This window comes from Pongo pygmaeus, chromosome 7 (genome assembly GCF_028885625.2).
Source record: "Pongo pygmaeus isolate AG05252 chromosome 7, NHGRI_mPonPyg2-v2.0_pri, whole genome shotgun sequence".
Taxonomy (NCBI): Eukaryota; Metazoa; Chordata; class Mammalia; order Primates; family Hominidae; genus Pongo; species Pongo pygmaeus.
The window spans coordinates 59,643,031-59,667,335 of NC_072380.2; the positions used below are offsets into that span (position 1 = coordinate 59,643,031).

The 24,305-nt window shown below is 43.5% G+C and overlaps 1 protein-coding gene across 4 annotated transcripts in view; it reads left to right on the forward strand.

Annotated features, from left to right (window-relative positions):
• UBE2V2 (ubiquitin conjugating enzyme E2 V2) overlaps window positions 1-24,305 on the forward strand; it is a 62,574-nt gene that overhangs the window by 11,633 nt on the left and 26,636 nt on the right. The window contains exon 1 of one of the 4 annotated variants that reach the window (XM_063668764.1): window positions 16,502-18,541. The exons of the other annotated variants lie outside the window; for them this stretch is intronic. Within the exon in view, the coding sequence (XP_063524834.1) occupies window positions 18,526-18,541 (16 nt within the window). The 5' untranslated portion in view covers window positions 16,502-18,525. Of the gene's footprint in view, window positions 1-16,501; window positions 18,542-24,305 lie in introns of those variants that run through there. 4 annotated transcript variants of the gene reach the window in all.

Below are 24,305 nucleotides of genomic sequence, written 5' to 3' on the forward strand. Positions count from 1 at the left end.
CCAGAGCAAGATGAAAGCTAATTGAAGAACAAGTGGTTTCTTAGATAAGCTGTTCAACTCTTTCCTACTGAATACAATGTTTGGTTTCCTGTGAGCACACAATTAAGTATTAACGTTGAGGTTTTAGACATTAGACCATTTCAAAAATGTTAAAAATGTTAAGTTTTAGTTTACATTTAAAAATGTTAACCCGTATGATCTGCCTTTTTCTTTTCTTTTCTTTTTTTTTTTTTTTTTTTTTTTTTTTTGAGTCAGAGGCTCACCCTGTTGCCCAGCTGGAATGCAGTGGTGTGATCTCGGCTCACTGCAGCCTCCATCTCCCAGGTTCAAGCGATTCTCCTGCCTCAGCTTCCCAAGTAGCTGGGATTACAGGAGCGTGCCACCAGGCCCGGCTAATTTTTGTATTTTTAGTAGAGACGGGGTTTTGCCATGTTGTCCAGACTGGTCTCGAACTCCTGACCTCAGGTGATCCGCCCACCTTGGCCTCCCAGAGTGCTGGAATTACAGGCGTGAGCCACCGCGCTCGGCCTCATCTGCCTTTTTCTAGACTTCGTTGAAACTAGATTATAGAGCAGTGTGATTTAATAGTTTATGCCATCATTGCATAATAAAATGAATTTTCAAATCTATGTGTACTGAAATGGAAGGCTTTGAATATATGTTGTAATTGTTGCTTTAGAGTAATCCTCAGGCTACATTCTGCATACATTTTAATTAAGTAGTGTTTTTTACGTCTTTATTACATACAGGTGTCATAGGTTTTAAGATCTTTAGCAGTTCTAGTGTTGGAGTAGTATACATATTTGGGTCAGAGCTAGCTAGTAAGGCAAGGATTATTTTAAAAGTGGAATTTTAGTGTTACGACTTTACTGTGCTTGCTGAAATCTAATCTGTGTGCTCGTTAACGGGGCCATATCTTTCTAACAGTTGTGCTTAGGACCTCTTATAGATTTTTGAAAATTTAGTAATAAAATAATGCATTTTAATTTAATACTTTTCATTTTCCTTTTGTGGGTTGCATTATTAAACACAATTTTTTCATAACACTATATATGAGTGAATGTTAATATTTTGAAAAGACCAAAGGTTAGATGATATTAATGGCAAATACTTTTTGTTAATCACTTTTAGTTGTTTTGGAAGTTGAATATAAATTATAAAGATTACTGATAAATTATTAGCATATTGTACATAGGGAGTCTGTAATTTTTTTTTTTTTTTTTTTTGAGATGGAGTCTTGCTGCGTTGCCCAGGCTGGAGTACAGTGGCATGATCTTAGCTCACTGCACCCTCCTCACCTCAGGTGATCCAGCAGCCTCAGCCTCCCAAAGTGCTGGATTACAGGGGTGAGCCACTGTTCCCATCTACCAGTTTTTTTTTTTTTTTGAGATGGAGTCTTGCTCTGTCATCCAGGCTGGAGTGCAGTGGCGCGATCTCGGCTCCTGGGCTCAAGCGATTCTCCTGCCTCAGTCTCCTGAGTAGCTGGGACTACAGGTGCGTGCCACCATGCCCAGCTAATTTTTTGTATATTTAGTAGAGACGGGGTTTCACTACGTTGGCCAGGATGGTCTTGATCTCTTGACCTCGGGATCCGGCCTCCCAAATTGCTAGGATTACAGGTGTGAGCCACTGCGCCTGTGTTGTTTTTTTTTTTTTTTTTTTTTTTTTTTGAGACTGAGTCTCGCTTCTTCGCCCAGGCTGGAGTGCAATAGCATGATCTCGGCTCACTGCAACTTCCACCTCCCTGGTTCAAGCAATTCCTCTGCCTCAGCCTCCTGAGTAGCTGGGATTACAGGCGCATGCCACCATGCCCAGCAAATTTTTTTGTATATGTATATATTTTTGTGTGTGTTTTTTTTTTTTTTTTTTTTTTAGTATGGTCTCAAACTCCTGACCCCAGGCGATCCGCCCACCTCGGCCTCCCAAAGTGCTAGGATTACAGGTGTGAGCCACCACCCCCAGCCTACTAATTAGTTTTAATTTTACTATTAGCTATACTTTTGTTTGCTTTTTGGTAACATGGGAAGTAAATAGTGCCTGTGTATTTGTGAAAGCAGCATGATACAGCTTAAAATTTAAAAGTAGATGAGCTACATGGATGTAATGCACGTGTTTGTTTGAAACAGAGTCTCGCCTTGTTGCTCAGGCTGGAGTGCAATGGTACAATATCGGCTGACTGCAGCCTCTTTCTCCTGGGTTTAAGCAATTGTGCCTCAGCATTCTGGGTAGCTGGGATTACAGGCATGCACCACCACGCCCAGCTAATTTATTGTATATATTTTTTTTTAGTAGAGAGGGGGTTTCACCATGTTGGCCAGGCTGGTCTCAAACTGCTAACCTCAGGTAATCTCCGCCCTGGCCTCCCAAAGTTCTGGGATTACAGGCATGAACCACTGAGCCTAGTCTAATACACGTGTTTTTTATTTAAGCCAAAGTATCTCGATAACAGTTGTTTAAGAGGCCAAAAAGAAAAACCCCTGACAGATATGTTTTGATCTTTAGTTCAGTGTGCATCATATACCTTAGCCCCTTTAACCCTTCCTTTTACTAGGAGAGAATTTTGGAAGGAAAAAGCTTTTAATTAGACTGAGACTTTTTGAGACGGAGTCTCACTCTGTTGCCCAGGTTGGAATGCAGTGGCATGAGATCGTGGCTCACTGCATCCTCGACCTGCTGGGGTCAGGTGATCCTCCTACCTCAGCCTCCCTAGTAGCTGCGAGCACAGGCACGCATTGCCACACCTGGCTAATTTTTAAATTATTTGTAGAGACAGGGTCTCCGTGTGTTATCCAGTGTAGTCTGAACTCCTGGACTCAAGTTATCCTCCTGCCCTAGGCCTGAGGTTAGGATTACAGGTTTGAGCCACTGTGCCTGGCCAGACGGAGACTTTTAAGCAGAAACATTTTTGGCCATCCCATCTGGTCTTCTTATTTTGCAGATGAGAAAACTGAGGCTCAAACAAGTAAAAGGCTATATATAGGTGGTTATTAGTACAGGCAAGACTAGAATCCAGGTCTTTTACCCTTAGTCTGATGCGCTCTCCATTATGAAGAACTCTGAATTTGGAATATTTCTCAGAACATGAATCTTAATTACTCCCTTTCACACTTCCCTTTGTAGCACAATCCTTGTTTCAGACTCTTAGATCCTTCTCATGGATGAAAGGAACATAGCCCTCACCAGCTAGGTTCTCTTTTTCCAAGAGACAGAGTTACCCATGCACTTCAAGAGTATTTCACAGGACAAAGGTTAAGAAGCTACTCTCGGGAATAGAAATTTGATACTGTTTAGTACTCATGATTCAAAATATTATTAGATTCCAGCATTAATAATAACAATTAGTTTGGATAGAAAAGTATGTGCAGGCCAGGTGGGGTGGCTCACACCTGTAATCCCAGCACTTTGGGAGGCCGAGGCGGGCGGATTACCTGAGGTTGGGAGGTTGAGACCAGCCGGACCAACATGGAGAAACCCTGTCTCTACTAAAAATACAAAATTATCCGGGCATGGTGGCATATGCCTGTAATTCCACCTACTTGGAAGGCTGAGGCAGGAGAATCTCTTGAACCTGGGAGGCAGAGGTTGTGGTGAGCCGAGAGCATGCCATTGCATTCCAGCCTGGGTAAGAAGAATGAGACTCCATCTCAAAAAAAAAAAAAAAAAAAAAGTATGTGCAATAGTTTTAAAAAACACAATAGTTTTAGTTTTACAGAAAAGTTGTGAAGATAGTACGGAAAGTTTCCGTGCACCTCACATTCAGTTTTCCCTGTTAATTTCCTTTTTTTTTTCTTCCAAGATGGAGTCTTGCTCTGTCGCCCAGGCTGGAGTGCAGTGGCGTGATCTGGGCTCACTGCAACCTCTGCCTCCTGGGTTCAAGCGATTCTCCTGACTCAGCCTCCCGAGTAGCTGGGATTACAGGCGTGTGCTGTCACACCCGGATAATTTTTTTGTATTTTTAGTAGAGACAGGGTTTCATCATGTTGGCCAGGCTGGTCTCAAACTCCTGGCCTCATGATCCGCCCGTCTTGGCCTCCCAAAGTGCTGGGATCACAGGCGTGAGCCACCGCGTCCGGCTTCACTGTTAATTTCTTATATTGGTATGGTACGCTTGTCACAATTAAGGAACCAATATTGACACATTTATTATTAACTAAAGTTCAGATTTCCTTAGTTTTTCTTTAATGTACTTTGCTGTCCTAGGACTTCATCCCGGATACCACATTACACTGTGACGTGAAATTTTTTTTTTTTTTTTGAGACGAAGTCTCGCTCTGTGGCCCAGGCTGGAGTGCAGTGGCGTGATCTTGGCTCACTGCAAGCACCGCCTCCCGGGTTCACGGCATTCTCCGGCCTCAGCCTCCGGAGTAGCTGAGACTACAGGTGCCCGCCACCACGCCTGGCTAATTTTTTTTGTATTTTTAGTAGAAGCGGGGTTTCACCGTGTTAGCCAGGATGGTCTCGATCTCCTGACCTCGTGATCCACCTGCCTCGGCCTCCCAAAGTGCTGGGATTACAGGCATGAGCCACTGCGCCCGGCCCACATGAAACGTTTTACATTTATCACTTAGGTAATATTAGTGGTACAGTGAAGCTCTAGTCTCTTTGACTGTAGATGCCTGGAAAATGTTTTTGAGTAATGAGAAACTCAGAAAAAATTGATTATATGTTTTCTGCTATGTAGGCAGAAAACAAAACCAAAATATAACCTACTAGTTGCCTTCTTCAGAAGTGGGTAGCATTGTATATACTGGAAGAACTAGTTTAGCAGTGTTCTGAGTTCCCTCCTGCCCCTGATAGACTACCGTGCCACCATGGGCATGTCAGTTAATCACTAAACATTGCTTTTCCCATCCCATCTGTGAAAAGATTGGACAACATGATCTTGTTTTCCTCTTTAGATGAAGATACTTGGATATGGACAGAACTTGGGTGTGGTAATAGAAGAGAATTACATAGTTTAAATCGTAACCTAGAACTTGGGAACTAAACAATAGAAGAGCTGAACTGTGGTAGTCTAGTGTATTTCCCTCTTGAGGCTTCCATAACTGGCCTGGTTGATTTTTCTAGGTCATTTGGGAGCCTGAATTCTCTTGATAAACATACGCTTTTGATAATATGGTACAACCCCACTGTACAGGCAGTCCTTTGAACAGCAGTTTGCAGAGGTAAAAATGGCCATGCAAAAAACTACTCAAAGCAATCTTAATAATTGGGAAAATTACGGTTATTCTGAGACCTTCAAAAATGTCAAAACATTAAGAACTCTCCCTGTTTAGAAATATGCAGGAAAGGGCCAGGCACGGTGGCTCACGCCTGTAATCCCAGCACTTTGGGAGGCTGAGGTGGGTGGATCACGAGGTCAGGAGATCGAGACCATCCTGGCTAACACAGTGAAACCCCATCTCTACTAAAAATACAAAAAATTAGCCGGGTGTGGTGGCAGGCGCCTGTACTCCCAGCTACTCGGGATGCTGAGGCAGGAGAATGGCGTGAACCTGGGAGGCGGAGCTTGCAGTGAGCCGAGATCACTCCACTGCACTCCAGCCTGGGCAACAGAGACTCCGCCTCAAAAAAAAAAAAAAGAAATGTGCAGGAAAATGAAACCAGTAAAATTAATATTTAGTATGTCATAATTTAAAGTATCATATATTAAGAATTAAAATGTTTTATTTCGTTAAAAAAAGCTTGTTGGCTGGGTATGGTGGCTCACGCCTGTAATCCCAGCACTTTGGGAGGCCGAGGCGGGTGGTTCACGAGGTCAGGAGATCGAGACCATCCTGGCTAACACGGTGAAACCCCGTCTCTACCAAAAATACAAAAAAACTAGCCGGGCGTGGTGGCAGGCGCCTATAGTCCTAGCTACTTGGGAGGCTGAGGCAGTAGAATGGCGTGAACCTGGGAGGCGGAGCTTGCAGTGAGCTGAGATTGTGCCACTGCACTCCAGCCTGAGTGACAGAGCAAGACTCTATGTCCAAAAAAAAAAAAAAAAAGGCTTGTCAAGAGTAGCTTGAGGCTGGGTGCAGTGGCTTCCACCTGTAGTCCCAGCACTTTGGGAGGTCGAGGTGGGTGGATTACTTGAGCCTAGGAGTTCAAGACCAGCCTGGGCAATACAAGAAAATCCCATCTCTACAAAAAATACAAAAATTAGCTGGGTGTGGTGATATGCACCTGCAGTCCCAGCTACTTGGGAGGCTGAGGTGGAGTATGGCTTGAGCCTGGGAGATTGAGGCTGCAGTGAGCTGTGATCGTGTCACTGCACTCCTGCCTGGGCGACAGAGCAAGACACTATGTCAAAAAAAAAAATTTGAACAATGCTTGCTAATGTTTTGAAGTACATTATATGTACATTGTGGAATGGTTAAATCTAGCTAATTGCCAAATACATTATCTCACATAGTTAATCATTTTTGTGGTGAGAATACTTAATATCTACTGTGTATTTTTCAAGAATACAGTATGTCGTTAACTAGTCACCATGCTATACAGTAGTGCTCTTGAACTTGTTCCTCCTGACTGTAATTACGTATCCTTTGTCTAACATCTTCCCAATCCCCACCCCCGTAACCCCAACCATCCTAACCTCTGGTAACCGCCATCTCCTGTCTACTTCTGTGAGATCAATTTTGACTCCATATATGAGTGAGATAATATGTATTTGTCTTTCTGTGCCTGTGTTATATCACTTAACATAATGTTCTCCAGATTCATCCATGTTGTTGGAAATGAGAGAATTTCCTTCTTTTTTATGATTGGAACAGTGTCCCACTGTATACGTATACCTCATGTTCTTTATCCATTTGTCTGTGTTTTTTTTTTTTTGAGACGGAGTCTCACTCTGTCACCCAGGCTGGAGTGCAGTGGCGTGTTCTCAGCTCACTGCAACCTCCACCTCCTGGGTTCAAGCAATTCTCCTGCCTCGGGCTCCCTAGTAGGTGGGATTACTGGCACCCGCCGCCAAGCCCGGCTAATTTTTGTATTTTAGTAGAGATGGGGTTTCACCATGTTGGTCAGGTTGGTCTCAAACTCCTGACCTCGAGCAATCCATCCGCCTCGGCCTCCCAAAGTGCGGGGATTACAGGCGTGAGCCACTGCGCTCAGCCTATCCATTGGTTGGTTGATGGATCCTTAGGTTGGTTCTATATCTTGCATATTTTGAGTAGTGCTGCAATAAAATGGGAGTGCAGGCCTCTCTTTGACATACTGATTTTATTTTCTTTGGCTATATATGCAGTAGCAGGATTGCTGGATCATATGGTAGCTCTATTTTTAGGTTTTTGGGGAACCTCCATACTCTCTTTCTCCATATGGTTGTACTAATTCACATTCCCACCAACAGCGTGCTTAGATTATCCTTTATCACCACATACTCACCAACACTTGTTATCTTTCATCTTTTTTTTTTTTTGAGACGGAGTTTGGCTCTTGTTGCCCAGGCTGGAGTGCAATGGCGTGATCTTGGCTCATTGCAACCTCCGCCTCCTGGGTTCAAGCAATTCTCCTGCCTCAGCCTCCCGAGTAGCTGGGATTACAGCCACGCACCACCACCCCCGGCTAATTTTGTATTTTTAGTAGAGACAGGGTTTCTCCATGTTGGTGAGGCTGCTCTCGAACTCCCAGTCTCAGGTGATCTGCCCGCCTTGGCCTCCCAAAGTACTGGGATTACAGGCGTGAGCCGCCGTGCCCAGCCTTTTTTTTTTTTTTTTTTAATTGAGACAGAGTCTCGCTCTGTCGCCTAGGCTGGAGTGCAGTGGCGAGATGTCAGTTCACTGCAACCTCCGCCTCCAGGTTCAAGCGATTCTCCTGTCTTAGCCTCCCGAGTAGCTGGGATTACAGGCACCTGCCACCATGCCTGGCTAATTTTCATATTGTTAGTAGAGACATGGTTTCACCATGTTGGCCAGGCTAGGCTGGTCTCGAACTCCTGACCTCAGGTGATCCACCTGCCTTGGCCTCCCAAAGTGCTGGGATTACAGGCGTGAGCCACTGCGCTTGGCCTCATCTTTCATCCTTTTGATCATAGCCATTTTAATGGGAGTGAGGTGATACCTCATGTGGGTTTTTTTTGCATTTCTTTCATGATTAGTGATGTTGAGAATTTTTTTCAGATACCTCTTGGCCATTTGTATATCTTTTGAGAAATGTCTATTCAGATCTTTTACCCATTTTTACATGGGGTTTTGAATGGAGTTCCTTGGTATTGAATGGAGTTCCTTATATATTTTGGTTATTAACCCTTTATCAGATATATAGTTTACGAGTATAGTGAACCATTCTGTATGTTCTCGCTCTTTTTTTTTTTTTTTTTTTGGTGGAGTTTCGCTCTTGTTGCCCAGGCTGGAGTGCAATGGCGTGATCTTAGCTCACTGCAAGCTCTGCCTCCTGGGTTCAAGGGATTCTCCTGCTTCAGCCTCCTAAGTAGCTGGGATTACAGGCATGTGCCACCATGTTCTGCTAATTTTGTATTTTTAGTAGAGACGGGGTTTCTCAGTGTTGGTCAGGCTGGTAATAAACTCCCAACCTCAGGTGATCTGCCTGCCTCAGCCTCCCAAAGTGCTAGGATTACAGGCGAGAGCCACCGTGCCCGCCAGTTCTCTCTTTATTGTTTCCTTTGCAGTGCAGGAGATTTTTAGTTTTATGTGATCCAAATTGTCTGTTTTTGCTTTTGTTGAGTGTACTTTTGAGGTCATATCCTCCAAAAATCATTGCCCAGACCAATGCCATTGACTTTTCTTCCTGTTTTCTAGTAGTTTCATAGATTGCCTTTTTTTTTTTTCCTGAGACAGTCTCAACCTGTCACCCAGCCTGGAGTGCATTGGCATAGTCACGGCTCGCTGCAGCCTCAACTTCCCAGGCTCTCACCTCAGCCTCCTGAGTAGCTGGGACTACAGGTGCACGCCACCACACCTGGCTAATGTTTTGTATTTTTAGTAGAGACGGGGTTTCTCCATGTTGGCCAGGCTGGTCTCGAACTCCTGACCTCAGGTGATCCACACACCTCGGCCTCCCAAAGTGCTGGGATTACAGGTGTGAGCCACCATGCCCAGCCGCACGATGCCCAATTTTGCCACTTCTGTTCAACATAATACTGGAAGTCCTAGAAAGAGCAATAAGAGAAAGAAATACAAGGCATCTTAATTGGAAAAGAAGTTAAACTGTTCCTGTTTGCAGAAGACATATGATGTCAGTGTTTATTGTTATAAACTTCTGTCTTAAAACTGCTTTTGCTGTATTCCATAGGTTTTGTATGCTGTGTTTCAGTTTTCATTTGTTTCAATAAACTTCCTAATTTGTTTTTTAATATCTTCATTGACCTATTGGTTGTTCAAGAGCATGTGTTTAACTTCCATGTTTTTGTGAATTTTCTGAAGATCCTCCTGTTAATGATTTCTAGTTTTATACCATTGTGGTCAGAAAAGATATTTGATATGATTTCCATCTTCTTAAATTTGTTAAGACTTATTTTGTGGCTTGACATATGATCTGTCCTTTAGAATGTTCCATGTGCAGCTTAAAATAATGTATTATGCCACTGTTGGATGGTATGTTCTGTATATGTCTGTTAGGTCCATTTGTTCTGTAGTGTAGCTTAAGTCTCATGTTTCCTTGTTGACTTTCTGTCTGCATGATCTATGCATTGCTAATTGTGAGGTGTGAAAATCTCCTACTGTTACTGTATTACAGTCTATCTTACCTTTCAGATCTATTAATATTTGCTTTATATATTTAGGTGCTTTGATGTTGGGTGCATATATATTTACAATTGTTCTCTTGCTAAATTGACCCCTTTTGTTATTGCATAATGATCTTCTTTACCTTTTTTTACAGTTTTTGATTTAAAAATCTATTTTATTGGGGGCCAGGCATGGTGGCTCATGCCTGTAATCCCAGCACTTTGGGAGGCCGAGGCAGGCGGATCACTTGAGATCAAGACCAACCTGGCCAGCATGGCGAAATCCCATCTCTATTAAAAATACAAAAATTGGACCGGGAGCAGTGGCTCACACTTGTAATCCCAGCACTTTGGGAGGCCAAGACAGGTGGAGCACAAGGTTGGGAGTTCAAGACCAGCCTGACCAAAATGGTGAAACCCCATCTCTAGTAAAAATACAAAAATTAGCCAGGTGTGGTGGTGGGTGCCTGTGACCCCAGCTACTTGGGAGGCTGAGGCAGAGAATTGCTTAAACCTGGGAGGCAGAGATTGCAGTGAGCCGAGATCATGGCACTGCACTGCAGCCTGGGTGACAGAGCAAGACTCCTGCTCAAAACAAAACAAATAAAAATTGGGCGTGGTGGTGGGCTCCTGTAGTCCCAGCTACTCGGGAGGCTGAGGCAGGAGAATCGCTTGAACCTGGGAGTCAGAGATTGCAGTGAGCATTGATTGTGGCACTGCCCTCCAGCCTGGGCAACAGAGCAAGACTCTGTCTCAAAAAAATGGCAGGGCATGGTGGCTCATGCCTGTAATCCCAGCACTTTGGGAGGCTGAGGCTGGCGGATCACGAGGTTAGGAGTTCGAGACCAGCCTGACCAACATGGTGAAACCCCGTCTCTACTAAAAATACAAAAATTAGCCGGGCGTGGTGGCACATGCCTGTAATCCCAGCTACTCAGGAGGCTGAGGCAGGAGAATTACATGAACCTGGGAGGTGGAGGTTGCAGTGAGCCGAGATTACGCCACTGCACTTCAGCCTGGGTGACAGAGCTAGACTCCGTCTCAAAAAAAAAAAATTAGCCAGGCATGGTGCTATATGCCTATAATTCCACTAGGGAGGCTGAGGCAGGATAATTGCTTGAACTCAGGAGGTGGAGGTTACAGTGAGCCAAGATCCTGAGACTGTACTCCAACCTGGGCAACAGAGTGAGTGAGACTCTGTCTAAAAAGAAAAACAAAAATGATTTTATCTGATATAAGTGAAGCAATTTTTGGGCTTTCTCTCTCTCCGTCTCTCTTTTTTTTTTTTTTTTTGGAGACAGGGTCTCCCTATCTAGGCTAGAGTGCAGTGGCATGAACATGGCTCACTGCAGCCTTGAACTATTGAGATCAGTGATTTTCCTACCTCAGCCTCATGTGTAGCTGACCACAGATGCATGCCACTATGCCTTGCTAATTTTTTATATTTTTTGTAGAGATGGGGGTCTCAACATGTTGCTCAGGATGCTTTCAGACTCCTGGGCTCAAATAATTTTCCCTCCTTGGCCTTTCAGAATGCTGGGATTATAGGGTCTTGTTCTCTTTTGATTTCCATTTGCATGGCATATCTTTTTCCATTCCTTCACCTTCAGTCTACATGTGTCCGTACAGGTGAGGTGAGTCTCTTCTTGGCAGCATATAGTTGGGTCTTATTTTTTTTAACCATTTAGTCACTCTATGTCTTGATTAAATAATTTAATTCATTTACATTTAGAGTAATTATTGATAGATGAGTTAATATTGCCATCCTGTTAATTGTTTCCTATTTGTTTTGTAGCTCCTTTCTTCCTCTCCTACGGTCTTCTTTGGTGGTTGATTTTCTCTAGTAGTATGTTTTTGATTCCTTGCCTTTTTTTTTTTTTTGAGACAGTGTGTTGCTCTGACCTGATCATAGCTCACTATAACCTCCAACTCATGGGTTCAAGCCATCTTCTTGCCTCAGCCTTTGGAGTAGCTAGGACTATAGGTGTGTGCCACCAAACCTGGCTAATTTTATTTTCCTGTAGATATGAGGTCTTGCCATGTTGCGCAAGCTGGTTTGAACTCCTGGGCTGGAGTGATCCTCCTGCCTCAGTCTCCTGAGTAGCTAGGAATGCAGGAATGCAGGCATGTGCCACTATGCCCAGCTAATTTTTTTTTTTTTTTTTAGTTTTTGTAGAGACAACGTCTTGCTATATTGCCCAGGCCAGCTTTGAACTCCCGGCCTCAAGTGCTCCTCCCACCTTGGGCTCCAGAGCACTGGGGTTTCAGGCATGATCCACTCTGCTGGCTTGTTCTTGCTTTTTATCTATTATAGGGTTTTTTTTTTAAGATGGATTTTCACTCTTGTTGCCCAGGCTGGAGTGCAATGGCGTGATCTCGGCTCACTGCAACCTCTGCCTCCTGGGTTCAAGCGATTCTCCTGTCTCAGCCTCCCTAGTAGTTGGGCTTACAGGCAGCTGCCACCATGCCCAGCTAATTTTTTGTATTTTTAGTAGAGACAGGGTTTCACTATGTTGGCCAGGCTGGTCTTGAACTCTTTTTTTTTTTTTTGAGACGGAGTCTTGCTCTGTCGCCCACGCTGGAGTGCAGTGGTGCGATCTCGGCTCACTGCAAGCTCTGCCTCCCAGGTTCACGCCATTCTCCTGCTTCAGCCTCCTGAGTAGCTGGGACTACAAGTGCCCACCACCACGCCCGGCTAATTTTTTGTATTTTTAGTAGAGACAGGGTTTCACCGATTTAGTGAGGATGGTCTCAATCTCCTGACCTCGTGATCCGCCCGCCTTGGCCTCCCAAAGTGCTGGGATTACAAGCGTGAGCCACTGTGCCCGGCTGGTCTTGAACTCTTGACCTCAGGTGATCCACCCACCTCATCTTCCCAAAGTGCTGGGATTACAGGTATGAGCCAATGCGCCTGGCTCTCTCTTTTTTTTTTTGAGATGGAGTTTTGCTCTGTCACCCAGGCTGGAGTGCAGTGGCATGATCTTGGCTCACTGCAACCCCTGCCTCCCGGATTCAAGCAATTCTCCTGCCTCAGCCTCCTGAGTAGCTGCCATTACAGGTATGTGCCACCACGTCTGGCTAATTTTTAGTAGAGACCGGGTTTTACCATGTTGGTCAGGCTGGTCTGGAACTCCTTACCTCAGATGATCCACCTGCCTCGGCCTCCCAAAGTGCTGGGATTGCAGGGGTGAGCCACCACGCCTGGCATATAGGTTTTGCTTTGTGGTTTCCACGAGGCTTACAGAAAAGATCTTACAGTTACAAAAGGTTATTTTAAGCTAATAACAACTTAGCCTTGATGGCCTAAAAAATCCTTTATACTTTTACCGTACTCCCATTTTGAATTTTTGATGTCACAGTTTGGATCTTTTTTTTTTTTTGGAGACAGTGTCGTTCTTGTCACCCAGGCTGGAGTGCAATGATCTGATCTTGGCTTACTGCAACCTTCGCCTCCCGAGTTCATGTGATTCTCCTGCCTCAGCCTCCTGAGTAGCTGATTACAGGCGGCTGCCACCACGCCCCACTAATTTTTGTATTTTTAGTGGAGATGGGGTTTCACCATGTTGGCTAGGCTGCTCTCGAACTCCTGACCTCAGGTAATCCACCCGCCTTGGCCTCTCAAAGTGCTGGGATTACAGGCATGAACCACCGCACCCAGCCTGCATCTTTTTATATTACATATTCCTTTACAAATTATTGTAGTTACTTTCAATAGTTTTGTCTTTTAACCTTCCTACTAAAGATACAAGTAATTTACACTCCACCATTACAGTATTAGTGTATTCTGAAGTTGACCTTGTGTTTACTTTTTCCGGTGAGTTTTATACTTTCAGATGTTTTTGTGTTACTCATTAGTATCCTTTTCTTTCAGCTTGAAGAACTTTCCATAGCATTTCTTGTAAGGCAGGTCTTGTGATAAACTCCTTCAGCTTTTGTTTGCCTGAGAAAGTGTTTATCCTTTGTTTCTGAAGAACAGCTTTGTCCTGGGACAGACAGCTTTGTCTAAAGGACAGTTTTTTTCCTGGTCACAATTTTTTTTTTTTTTTATAGAGAGACGAGGTCTGTTGCCCAGACTGGTCTTGAACTCTTGGGCTTAAGCGATCTGCCTGCCTCAGCCTCCCAAAGTGCTGGGATTACAGGTGTGAGCTCAGCCCCTGCGAGCGCTTTAAATGTATCATCTCACTCTCCCCTGGCCTCTAAGGTTTCTGTTGAGAAGTCTGCTGCTAGGTATATTGGAAGTCCCTTATATGTTATTTGCTTCTTTTCTCTTGCTGCCTTGAGGATTCTCTCTTTGTCTTTGATCTTTGACAGTTTGGTTATAACATGTCTTGGAGTAGTCTTATTTGGGTTGAATCTGATTGGAGACCCTTCAACCTGTAGCCATATACTTATCACTTTCTCCATATTTGTACAGTTTTTTTGCTACTTTTTCTTTAGATATACTTTTTTTTTTTTTTTTTTTGAGACAGAGTATTGCTCTATCGCCAGGCTGGAGTGCAGTGGCGTGATCTTGGCTCACTGCGACCTCCACCTCCTGGGTTCAAGTGATTCCCCTGCCTCAGCCTCCTGAGTAGCTGTGACTACAGGCGCGCACCACCACGCTCAGCTAATTTTTGTATTTTTAGTAGAGATGGGGTTTCACCATGTTTGCCAGGCTGGTCTTGAATTCCTGACATCAGGTGATCTGCCTGCCTTGGCCTCCCAAAGTGCTGGGATCACAGTGTGAGCCACCATGCCCAGCCTAACGTAAAACTTGATGGAAGTGGATATGAGGCATGCAAACTAGAATAAACAGTAACATTCAGTGTTCAGGCTGGGTGCAGTGGCTTACGCCTGTAATCCCAGCACTTTGGGAGGCCAAGGCAGGAGGATCACTTGAGGTCAGGAGTTCGAGACTAGCCTGGCCAACATGGTGATGCCCCATCTCTATTAAAAATACAAAAAAAAAAATTAGCCAGGCATGATGGTGCTTGCTTATAGCTCCAGCTACTTGGGAGGCTGAGGTGGGAGAATCACTTGAACCCAGGAGGCAGAGGTTGCATTGAGCCAAGATTGCACCACTGTACTCCAGCTTGGGTGGCAGAGTGAGACCCTGTCTCAAAAAAACAAAAAAAAAAATCAATGTCTGAAAGTTTGTTTCAAACGTAGTTCACTTTTTCAAAGGCTCTTTTTCAAAGAGCTGATTAAAATAAGTCTTTGACATAATGTAAGATGGGACTTCAGGCCTGGGTTTGGGAGTGCTTTATTCTTGTTTATAAAGTCTTAGCTGATTTGTGTGAGAGCAGATGGTATTTTCAGTAAGCTGGAACTCAGCAGCTGTTTCAGACCTTAGAAGGAGATAAATCCTTGTGGCTGTGTATAGGTACTTTTAGGTAGAAATAGAAAAAACAGTGTAATAGAATATATGTTATGGATTGCCTGGACTCTAGACCAAGTTCATTTTATAGATGAGCAGTAGAAATACAGATATGAAATGGCTTTTGCAGGATTTTTTAGCTAGATGTTGAGTCCAGAGCTGGTGTCTTGATTTAAGACTCTTGGCTGGGTATGGTGGCTCATGTCTGTAATCCCAGCACTTTGGGAGGCCAGGGCAGGTGATCACCTGAGGTCAGGAGTTCGAGACCAGCCTGACCAACATGGAGAAACCCCGTCTGTACTGAAAATACAAAATTAGCTGGGCGTGGTGGCAAATGCCTGTAATCCCAGCTACTCGGGAGACTGAGGTAGGAGAATCGTTTGAACCCGGGAGATGGAGGTTGTGGCGAGCCGAAATCACGCCATAGCACACCAGCCTGGGCAACAAAGAGCTAAACTCCGTCTCAAAAAAAAAAAAAAAAAGGATTCTTAAATATTGCTTCTGTATCACACTGTATCCTACGTATGCCTTGGTTGCTTTTATTTCCTGGAAACCCAGTGATGTTATTTTACAGATAAATGCCGTTAAGGATCAAGACAAAATACTTGATAGAGTCTAAAGGCATTAATAGATTATTAAAACTCTATGTTCTTTTAAGGTGTGAAGGATTTTATTGAAATGAGTAACAAATTTAGAAAAAGCGATTTCAGTGGCTAAATGCTGGTCAATATTCACATAAGTCTTTTTTGTAAGCACATATTTGGTATTGCAGGTAAATACATATATATTATTTGTTCCCTTAGTGATTTTTTTTTTTTTTAGAACGAGTCTTGTTCTGTTGCCTGGGCTGGAGTGCAGTGGTGCAATCTCAGCTCACTGCAACCTCCGCTTCCTGGGTTCAAGTGATTCTCCAGCTTCAGCCTCCCGAGTAGCTGGGACTACAGGCGTGTGCCACCACGCCTGGCTAGCTTTTTGTATTTTTAGTAGAGATGGGGTTTCACCGTGTTAGCCAGGAGATGGTCTCGATCTTCTGACCTCATGATCTGCCTGCCTCGGCCTCCCAAAGTGCTGGGATTACAGGCGTGAGCCACCATGCCTGGCCGGTGATTCTTGTAAATCTGTGATTTTCTTTTTTTTTTTGAGATAGAGTCTCACTCTGTCATCCAGGCTGGAGTGTAGTGGTGTGATCTCGGCTCACTGCAACTTGTGCAGGGTTCAAGCAAGTCTCCTGCCTCAGCCTCCCGAGTAGCTGGGATTACAGGTGTGCGCCACCATGCCTAGCTGATTATTATTATTATTTTTTTGTATTTTAGTAGAGAAAAGGGTTTCACCATATTGACCAGGCTGATCTTGAACTCCTGACATCAAGTAATCCGCCCGCCTTGGCCTCCCAAAGTGTGGGATTATAGGCGTGAGCCACCGTGCCTGACCTAAATCTGGGTTTTCTTTTTTTTTTTTTCTTTTTTTTTGAGATGGAGTCTTGCTCTGTCACCCAGGTTGGAGTGCAGTGGCGCGATCTCAGCTCACTGCAAGCTCCGCCTCCTGGGTTCACGCACATTCTCCTGCCTCAGCCTTCTGAGTAGCTGGGCCTACAGGCGCCCGCCACCACGACTGGCTAATTTTTTTGTATTTTTAGTAGAGTCGGGGTGTCTCCGTGTTAGCCAGGATGGTCTCGATCTCCTGACCTCGTGATCCGCCTGCCTTGGCCTCCCAAAGTGCTGGGATTACAGGCGTGAGCCACCGCACCCAGCTGTGGATTTTCTATCTGAGGTTTATCTAAGGGAGGGGAAGGAAAGGGAGGTTATTGGGAGTGTTTTAAGTGTTTGATAGAAACTTATCTCTGTATCAGAGGTAGAATTTACAACCTGATGAGTTATCCTAAACATTTCATTATTGCAGCCGTTATTCCTAAAGTGACGCTTTAGAACATTTAGTACTGTTCCTTTCTTTTTTTTTTTTCATTTTATTCTTCCTTTTACCTACTTCCCCAAGTAGGCTGCCTCTAGATAAGACTGTATATTATCAGGTAGGAAGAACTTGGTTCCAGGAGTTTTGGGACTGGGAAGATTGGACAACAGCTGTGTAACCCGGGCTGCTGCTTCTCTCTAGGGCTTATGAAGTGGTTACTAAAATCTAAAGTTCTATGGAAAAGGGCCAGTTTCCTCTAGGATTTGACCACAACTTTGAGGGATACTTCATAAGAAAGCTGAACTTCTGGTGGATGGAGATGTAAATGAATATTGAGTTTGGTTTCAGGGAGCTGTTTTTTCAAAACAGCTTTACTGAGATATAATTCACATACCATACAGTTGTCTATTTAAAGTGTACAATTCACTGATTTCTGGCATGTTCACAGATATATGCAACTGTGGTCATTTTAGAACATTTTATCACCTCGGAAGGAAACCCTTTACCCTTTAGCTCTCATTGCTCTGTACCTCCAAACCTCAGCCCCTGACTACTATAATCTGTCTCAATAGATTTACCCGTTCTGTACTTTCATATGTGTAGAGTCATATATTATGTGGTCTTTTGTGACTGGCTTCTTTCACTTAGCATAATGTTTTTAAGGGTCATCCATGTTGTAGCATGTATCAGTATTTACATGTTTTTATGGCTGAAGAATATTCCACTGCATTGCATACACCACATTTGTGTTTATTCATTCATCATGTTGGTGGTGTTTTCCACCTTCTGGCTATTGGGAATAAGGCTGCTGTAAACATTTATGTACACATTTTTTTTTCCCCCGCTTGAGTAGATACCTAGGAGTGGAATTGCTGGGTCATGTGTTAACTATGTTTAGCTGTTTGAGAACTGCTAGGCTGTTTTCCAAAGGGAGACTTCTCTTTTTTCTTTTTTTTTTTTTTTGAGACGGAGTCTCACTCTGTTGCCCAGGCTGAAGTGCAGTGGTGTGATCTCAGTCCACTGCAACCTCAGCCTCTTGGGCTCAAGTGATCCTCCTGCCTCAGCCTCCCACGTAACTTGGATGACAAGCCTGCGCTACCATGCCTGTCTAATTTTTGTATTTTTAGTGGAGACTGGGTTTCGCCAAGTTGGCCAGGCTGGTCTCAATCTCTAGACCTCAAGTGATCTCCCTGCCTTGAACTCCCAAAGTGCTGGGATTATAGGCATGAGCCACCATGCCCGGCCCCAAAAGGAGACCATTTTACATTCCTACCAGCGGTATATGAAGGTCCCAGTTTCTTCACATCCTTACCAACACTTATTATCTGACTTTGATTCTAGCCATTCTAGTGAGTGTTAAGTGGTATGTCATTGTGGTTTTGATTTGCATTTCCCTGATAACTAGTGATATTGAGTATCTTTTCATGTGCTTACTAGTTTTTATTTATTTATTTAATTTTTTAAGACAGGTTCTTGCTCTGTTGTCCAGGCTGGAATGTAGTGGTACAGTCTTGGCTTACTGCGGTCTCCACCTCCTATACCCAAGTGATTCTCCTGCCTCAGCCTCCTGAGTAGCTGGGACTACAAGCACATGCGTCCATGCCTGGGTAATTTTTGTATCTTTAGTAGAGATGGTGTTTCACCATGTTGCCCAGGGTGGTCTTGAATTGCTTGGCTCAAGTGATCCACCTGCCTCAGCCTCCCAGAATGGTGGCATTACAGGCGTAAGCCACTGCACCTGGCCCTTTACTGGCTGTTTATATATCTTCTTTGGAGAAATGTCTATTCAGATTCTTTACTCTTTTTTTTTTGGTTTTGAGATGGAGTCTCGCTCTTGCCCAGGCTGGAGTGCAATGGCGTGGTCTTGGTTCACTGCAACCTCTGCCTCCCGGGTTCAAGCGATTCTCCTGCCTCAACCTCCCAAGTAGCTGGGATTACAGGTGCCCACCAGCACGCCTGGCTAATTTTTGTATTTTTAGTAGAAATGAGGTTTCACCACGTTGGCCAGGCTGGTCTTGAACTGTTGACCTCGCAATCTGCCTGCCTTGGCCTCCCAAAGTGCTGGGATTACAGGCATGAGCCACTGTGCCCGGCCCCTTTACTCATTTTTATTTATTTATTTATTTTTGAGCTGGAGTCTTGCATTGTCATCCAGGCTGGAGTGCAGTGTTGTGATCTCGGCTCACTGCAACCTCCATCTCCCAGGTTCAAGTGATCCTCCCACTTTAGCCTCCAGAGTAGCTAGGATTACAGGTGTGTGCCACCACACCCGGCTATTTTTTTTTTTTTTTTTTTTTTTTTGAGACAGAGTTTCGTTCTTGTTGCCCAGGCTGGAGTGCAATGGCACAATCTTGGCTCACTGCAACCTCTGCCTCCTGAGTTCAAGCAATTCTCCTGCCTCAGCCTCTCAAGTAGCTGGGATTACAGGCATGTGCCACCACGCCTGGCTAATTTTGTATTTTTATTAGAGATGGGGTTTCACCATGTTGGTCAGGCTAATCTCGAACTCCTGACGTCAGGTGATCTGCCCACCTCGGCCTTCCAAAGTGCTGGAATTACAGGTGTGAGCCACTGCGCCCAGACCAACATAGCTAATTTTTTTGTAGTTTTAGTAGAGACGGAGTTTCCCCATGTTGGCCAGGCTTGTCTCAAACTCCTGACCTCAGGTGATCTGCCTACCTCGGCCTCCCAAAGTGTTGGGATTACAGGTGTGAGCTACTGCACCCGACCCCTTTACCCATTTTTAAATTGGGCTGTTTGTCTTTTTATTGTTGAGTTATCGGAGTTCTTTATATATTCTGGATACAAGTCCTTTATCAGATGTATGGTTTGCAAGTATTTTCTTTCATTCTGTAGATTGTCTTCACTTTCTTGATGTTGTCCTTTGAAACCCAAAAGTTTAAAATTTTGAGGAAGACCAATTTATTTTTTTTCTACTTCATTTAAATGCAGATTCTGGCTTTTTGTATGTAGCTCATCATCTAGCTGGTACTTTGTTTTAAAAACAATAATGTTTCAGGCCAGGTGCAGTAGGAGGCCAAGGTAGGCAGATCACTTGAGGTCAGGAGTTTGAGAGCAGCCTGGGCAACATACCGAGACCCTGTCTCTACAAAAAAATAAAAAAATGAGCTGGGCACAATGGTGTGTGCCTATAGTTCCAGCTCCTCAGGCGGCTAAGGCAGGAGGATCACTTGTGCCTAGGAGTTCGAGGTTGCAGTGAGACATGATTGTACCACTGCCCTCCAGTCTAGGCAACAGAGTAAGACCCTGTCTCTAAAATGAACACACAAACATCAGAGAACCATGTTTCATGCAGGATATGGTCAGAAACTAAAATATAAATGAATAAAAACAACCTGATGAAGTACTGTGAGTTCTAGTTGATGCTCTGGTTGTGATTACTGTATGACAGAAGGGCAGGAGTCTGAGCTCACCTTGCCAGGTGAGGTTTAATCTCACTAAAAAAAATTTGATAGCCAGATACCATGCATCCTGTAAACAGTTTTATTCTTTGGAAGTAGTATAATTATGCCAGAGGTTTTTCAATTTATGGATTGGAATGTTCTTGAAAAGTACAGACAGTGCATTGCTTGGTGTACTGCTCTTCATGCCATTGTCATCTGCTACCTAAATTATTGATTATTGTTTACTAAACAGTACTGATGTAAATGGTTATGTCTTCAGAGGAAATACTTATGTTATTGAGAAGTCTTTTATTTTCTCAAGTTTTTACCTCATAAACAGTGATTTGGAGAGATATCTGTTTATTTTGCTTAATATGGCTTTCTGACTGTGGAAGCCAGCTACAGCTTCCTGGACTCACAGGTGAGCAGTTATGCCCATTTAATAGTCTCTGTCAGAAGACCTCACATCTTTTAAAGTACATGCCATCCTAATTTTACTTAGAAATTAAAACTAGAGAGGAACCAGAATATATTAGCTTACTTAAACTTTCTTCCACTCCCTAGTGTATTCTAAGGGAAGTCTCCCTTGATAATTCTGCAATAAACGTTCTTAGCTACCTTACTGGAGAATGCGAAGTAACTGCTACATTCATTGGCTTATCTCATTGGGATATCTGTAGTGTATCCAGGTGAAATCTTCTGCAATAACTTAGTGCATTCTATTTGGATGTATTCACTTACATGGTTGTCTTCCCCACTAGATAGTAATGTCCTGGGGAAAGGATTCTGTGTTCAGTATCAGCAACATCTGCTGTCAGTTTATACATATTGAGAGAAAGATTAAAAGCAAACATTTGCCATAAATTCACCAGATGTTTATCGAGTGCCTGTTGTGTCATCATTTTCTATGGTACAGTTTCTTCCTATGTCAGGGATTTAATAATGAGAAAATAAATAACTCAAGTAAAACCTAGCTTTTCAGGCTGGGCACAGTGGTTCACGCTTCTAATCCCAGCATGTTGGGAGGCCCAGGCGGGCAGATCACTTGAGCCCAGGAGTTTGAGACCAGCCTGGGCAACATGGCGAAACCCCGTCTCTACTAAAAATACAAAAATTAGCTGGATGTAGTGGCATGAGCCAGTGGTGCCAGCTACTTGTGGGGCTGAGGTGGGAGAATTGCTTAAGCCTGGGAGGTGGAGGTTGCAGTGAGCCGAGATCGTGTACTCCAGCCTGGGTGACAGAGTGAGACCCTGTCTCAAAAACAAAAAACAAAACAAAAAACAAAACAAAAACTGGCTAGGCATGGTGGCTCACTCCTGTAATTCTAGCACTTTGGGAGGCTGAGGTGGGCGGATCACTTGAAGTCAGGAGTTTGAGACCAGCTTGGCCAACATGGTGAAACCCTGTCTGTACTAAAAATACAAAAAATTAGCCAGGAGTAGTGGTACATGCCTGTAGTCCCAGCTATTTGGGAGGCTGAGGCGGGAGAATCTCTTGAACCTGGGAAGTGGAGGTTGCAGTGAGCTGAGATTGCGCCATTGCCCTTCAGCCTGGGCCACAGAGCGAGACTGTGTCTCAAAAATAAAAAACCAAAACACAAAAACAAAAATTAGCCAGGTGTGGTGGCAGGCACCTGTAATCCCAGGTACTTGGGAGACTGAGCCAGGAGAAGCACTTGAACCCTGGAGGCAGAGGTTGCAGTGAGCTGAGATGGTGCCACTGCACTCCAGCCTGGGTGACAGAGCAAGACTCTGTCTCAAAACAAACAAACAAACCCCCTGCCCACAAAAAAAAACCAAAACAAAACTTAGCCTTTCCTTTTTGTAGATTGTAATATTTCTCTGTTTTATTTTTAGTTTGCTTTTCTGAAGTAAAACTACTAAAAGAATATTTTAGTTCATATATATTCATTAAATCTAAAATCATGAAGCCGCTTATTTTCCCCTTATCTAGCTGAGTTAGTATCTAACAAATAGATTCTAAATGAATTCTCCATGTAGGTGGTGATTTTTTGGCAGTGGCTGGGGGCAGGGTGGTTTTGGTTACAACCTAAAGAGTAACAGTAGTATGATTAATTTCTCCTGTATATAATGTATTCTCCACACCACAGCATTGAGATACTTTGCAAATCCTGTAATCCAGAGGTTTTTCCACTTGTGTTTGAAAGTGTAGTACAGATGCTTCAGATGTATGAATTTGACTTGATTTTTTTTTTTCTTTTTTGAGACGGAGTCTTGCTCTGTCACCCAGGCTGGAGTGTGGTGATGTGATCTTGGCTCACTGCAACCTCTGCCTCCCAAGTTCAAGCGATTCTCCTGCCTCAGCCTCCCGAGTAGAGGTGTGTGCCACCACTCTTGGCTAATTTTTTGTATTTTTAGTAGAGACAGGGGTTTCACCATATTATCCAGGATGGTCTCAATCTCCTGACCTCATGATCCACCCGCCTTGGCCTCCCAAAGTGCTGGGATTGCAGGTGTGAGTAAATTTTGTTTTTATAAATTACATTTTTATCTGCTATATTTCATCAATTCTAAAACACATTGAAATATCCAAAGTGGATATATGTGTTATAGTTTAATTGGTAGAGTTTTTAAATTTTTTAAAATTATGGTATCATGTAGTTGGTTATGCCATCTTAGATTTGATGAAAGACAGTATTTAAAAAAACTGTTAAGATGCCTACATTGAGGTGAATATATAATAGATTTCAAATACTGGATTCTGCAAACATACTGACGTGTTCTCATTTATTAACTGAATACTAAGAAATTGTGATCAATTTAAACTTAAATGTATTCTATTGAAATATATTTTTAATCTCATACAATTTTTTGAAATATTTTAGAGGCTAAAGTTGAAAATTGGTTTATCTGGTAAACCTTCATTTCAGCAAAAGAATATTACCTTCTGATTTTTTTTGGTGAATTATATAAATATAGTTTTTAATATTAAATCTATTTGTATAAATTCTCAGTGTCTGAATGATGGATGTATTTCAAATTTAAAGTTCAGAAAAAGTGTAGCTGGGCATGGGGCTCACACCTGTAATCTCAGTGCTTTGGGAGGCTGAGGCAGGAGGACCCCTTGAGCCTGGGAGTTTGAGACCAGCCTGGGCAACCTAGCAAGACCTTGTCTCTACTAAAAATATTTAAAAAATTAGCTGCGTGTGGCGGTGCATGCCTGCAGTCCCAGCTACTCTGGAGGCTGACATGGAAGGATCTCTTGAGCCTAGGAGTTTGAGGCTGTAGTGAGCCATGATCACACCACTGCACTTCAGCCGTGGCGACAGAGTCCCTGTCTCAAAACAAACACACAGACACACATGCACACACACAGCAGCATATGCTTTGATGTCAATAATTGTGTATTATTGACATTATTGACAATATTAATGTCAACAAATAGTGTTCTTGAGAGTGGGGTTGTAACTGATGTTTTTGAAACAGCCAGTGGGGGTTATGGGCCCAGTTAGGATTCTGGAACAGTTTTCCTGAGTGTACAACTGTGGTGGGGCTTATGATTCATATCATTTCTTTGCTGGATGAATGTTAAAAGCGGATAGGTTGGCAGACCCACTCAGCAAGGAATTCCACTGAGGATGCCTTGAAAGGAGCAGGGGCATACCATCCAGAGCACAAGACAGAGTAAAGTTATCACATGAAGGACTCATTTGCTTGAAAAGACTTGACTTTTCTTAGTGTCCTCAGATATTCTAACAACTTTACAAGGCAAAAAGACTCAGTGATTTTTTTTTTTCTTTTTCTTTTTTTTTTTTTCCTGAGACAGTGTCTCTCTCTGTTGCCTAGGCTGGAGTGCAGTGGTGTGATGTCAGCTCACTGCAACCTCTGCCTCCCAGGTTCAAGCGATTCTCCTGCCTCTGCCACCTGAGTAACTGGGATTATAGGCTTTCACCACCACGCTGGCTAATTTTTGTATTTTTAGTAGAGATGGGGTTTCACCATGTTGG